We start from the raw sequence: 2,877 nt of genomic DNA on the forward strand, positions 1-2,877 counted from the left end.
TGTTTGTGGAGGTCTGTGTGTCTGGTGGATCCTTCTGAAGCAAGCCTGAGGCAACAGTGCTCAGAGGCACTACCCATGGATGGAGATCATCCCCTCCTGACTGGACTGACACTGATGCTCCTCACTTTTCACTGCCTGAAATATCCCTCAAGAAACTCCCCAGTGTTCACCAAACCCTCTCATCACTCAATGCCTGGGACAAGTTTTTTTCCCTGCTCATCCCACCCAATTCTGAGTTTCTCCTCACTTCTCTCCTATCACTTACAAAGCCCATTTGACTCCTAACTGGGAGCAATTAAGCTCTGTCAAGGATGCAAAACAGCTCAGGGCAAAGTGGAGATCCCAGCCCAGCAAGACTGTTGCTCCCCCAAATTTAGCTGCTGTTGCATGCCTTTTCCCCATCACTGGGTCTCCCAGCACAGCAGGGCACAGAGAGGGAGGTCATTTGACTTTGGAATGGAATGGAATGGAATTTAATATATTGATGTTGCTCTCAGGTCATTGCAGAAAACTTGGCACCTTAGAGATAAGACTCCTCCTCCTGCTGATGTTTGAAATGCATCAGAGGATCCATGTGGTGCAGGTTTCTGAGGTAAGATGAGATGAATCCCACCAATGGGTCCATTTGCAGGTGTGTGTGTATGGGGGTGGGAGGAAATAGAGATGTTTGGTTAAATGCTGCAGTTCAACTCTTAATGACAGGATGGTGACATGCTTTAAGAGAGGACACTCACCTGGGGCTCCACCATCCATTCTGGTGTAACTCTCTTTCCAGGTACAGGGTTGTAGACGTAAGCAGAGTATACAGGAATACGATTCTCATTGTCGTACAAGGTGGCATAGAAACGCTGGTTTTGGAAGGTCTGGCAGATCCAGGCTGGGTTCTGTGGCAGGAGGCCATCTGTTGCGATCATTTTCTGGTAGAAAAACTGATCACATGTATTTTCAAAGTATGGCACCACCTCGCCGTGTCCCAGCCAGAGGCAGCTCGCCCAGACCTGCAGCAGCAGCAGCCACAGCATGGCGGGAGGATTTCAGGTGAAGGGCTCTTGATCTCCTGGAAGTCAAATGCAGAGGGAAACTCAGCTTGGAGAGAGCTGACTGGAGGGATTTTTAGTGCTAATATAGAGGATATGCTGCAGCTGTGAGAAGATAATCTTATGTTGCTCACACGGAGGATATGCTGCTGTGAGAATATAATTTTATGTTTCAATTGTGAAAACATGATCTGTTGTTCTGATGGCCTTCTGATGGTACCAGGATGTGAAAAATCTACCAAGAGAAACAGCAGCAAAACTAGGTATGGAAAACAGGGTCTCAGTACTGGCTATCAGAGTGGGGAAAGGACATAAAGAATGTTAAAGAAACAAAGCTAATAGAAGAGTATTGTTAGAAAACTGTATAAAAGACTGCTGCTTGATTCAAAAAACCGACGTTCTCTGATCATCATATTGAGGTGCTGAGTCATCCGTGCTCGCATGAAAATTCCACAGCTGACCATGGCCTGAAGTCATCATCTGGTCCTTTTTCTCTTTACCAGCCTTGGATCAGGAATGTGGAGACAAGTGAGGAGGAAACTCAGAATATGAGCCACAAGCAGTGCCTTTTAACAGTGCTTTGCAGAGCAGGACTATGTCTCTCTGCCCCAAATCAAACAGAGAAGTTCCTGAACAGTCCTTTTAAGCTCCATGAGCTTAAAGTATATCTCACTTACTCAATATGAGATAGATAGAAACCAGCTTACGGTGGGAAAGATTGGCTCAGCACTCTGGTCACAGCCCCAGAGGAGCAGAGGATTTGAAATGCCTCTGCTGCACTCTGAGACTGGCTGTTTATATATGATCGCCAGGAAGGGGAATGAGTTGTAACATTCCCCACACAGGGTTTCAGATTAAGTTTGCCCAGGAATGCAGCCAGCACCTGTGTTTGTCCCAAGGTTTTTTGCAAGATCATTAGTGAAATTTAGGTACTCAATAAGCTCTGCACCACACCTCCCCCCTCCTGATTCTTACTCAACACTATGGTGTGAATCGGGTGATTGGACTTTAATTCCTCTACCAAATCAATCCTTCTGTCCTTGCCCTTCTTAATACAAAAAGGAAAAGAGCTGCACAATTCAGTGCATGCATAAACTCTCATTTCTCTGTGGAAGGCAGATGTTGGAGATCAGCAACTCCAGCCTACGCTTTGTCTGATCTATTTCTTCCAAAACTAAGGAAACACTTGAAATATTGGAGTCAATGTTGAGGAAGGAGCAAGAGCTTACCTTGAAGCAGAGTGTCAGAACAGGCAGCTGAGCCGCTCCTTGCCTCTTCTCCCTGGAGAAACAGTTGGCTGATCCCTCAGGAGTCCCATTGCAATATATACCCAGTTGTAAATCTGATAAACACAGAATTTCAAAGAAAAGAGAAGTTTTCTGTTGTTACTCAGGGGAGATTTGCTCATCCTTGTGCAGAAATTGGGTGACAGTTGCTATTTGCAATTTCTTCTGGTTTTCCCCAAAGGTAGCTGACTTGAAGCAACAGGTCAGGGGCAGTTAACTGGGTCTGGTGACATCCCTGTCCATTTCCTCATTCCCCATGGGCCACAGCCCCTGCTGCTGCAGCACCTACACAGGTGTCTGTTCCTGGCAGAACACCTCTGGTGGCCTTAGACCAACCAACCTGTCTCTGAGCACACCCAGGTGTTCACAGTCAGCTCTTCTGCAGCCTCTCAGTATATAATTTGTATGGCCAGGCTGCATATTTTCCCTTTCTGGACTGCCAAGGCTTTGTAAGAGCCCTTATTCATGTCACCAGCCTGGGAAAGAGAAGGCCTTGGGGACACATTCGAGCCCCTTCCAGTTCTTTAAGGGTGTCCAAGAGAGCTGGAGAGAGA

At 46.6% G+C, this 2,877-nt stretch overlaps 1 protein-coding gene and 1 long non-coding RNA gene across 3 annotated transcripts in view; both read right to left on the minus strand.

The window, feature by feature from the left end:
* LOC114073487 (endonuclease domain-containing 1 protein-like) overlaps positions 1-2,565 on the minus strand; it is a 4,602-nt gene extending 2,037 nt beyond the window's left edge. The window contains exons 1-2 of one of the 2 annotated variants that reach the window (XM_027911230.1): positions 2,267-2,565; positions 735-1,057 (exon numbers count right to left, since the gene is read on the minus strand). In XM_027911230.1, coding sequence (XP_027767031.1) covers positions 735-1,022 — 288 coding nt within the window. In that variant the 5' untranslated portion in view covers positions 1,023-1,057; positions 2,267-2,565. The remainder of the gene's footprint in view (positions 1-734; positions 1,058-2,266) is intronic. The other variant, XM_027911231.1, reaches the window with a different exon arrangement.
* Positions 1-2,689, minus strand: part of LOC114073488 — a 5,624-nt gene extending 2,935 nt beyond the window's left edge. Inside the window, exon 1 of the long non-coding RNA XR_003574337.1 lies at positions 2,680-2,689. This is a non-coding gene — a long non-coding RNA (uncharacterized LOC114073488). The remainder of the gene's footprint in view (positions 1-2,679) is intronic.
* Positions 2,690-2,877: the final 188 nt, after the last annotated feature.

Source organism: Empidonax traillii, unplaced genomic scaffold, assembly GCF_003031625.1.
Source record: "Empidonax traillii isolate 1590-97213 ecotype Southwest subspecies unplaced genomic scaffold, ASM303162v1 scaffold6642:size13357, whole genome shotgun sequence".
Taxonomy (NCBI): domain Eukaryota; kingdom Metazoa; phylum Chordata; class Aves; order Passeriformes; family Tyrannidae; genus Empidonax; species Empidonax traillii.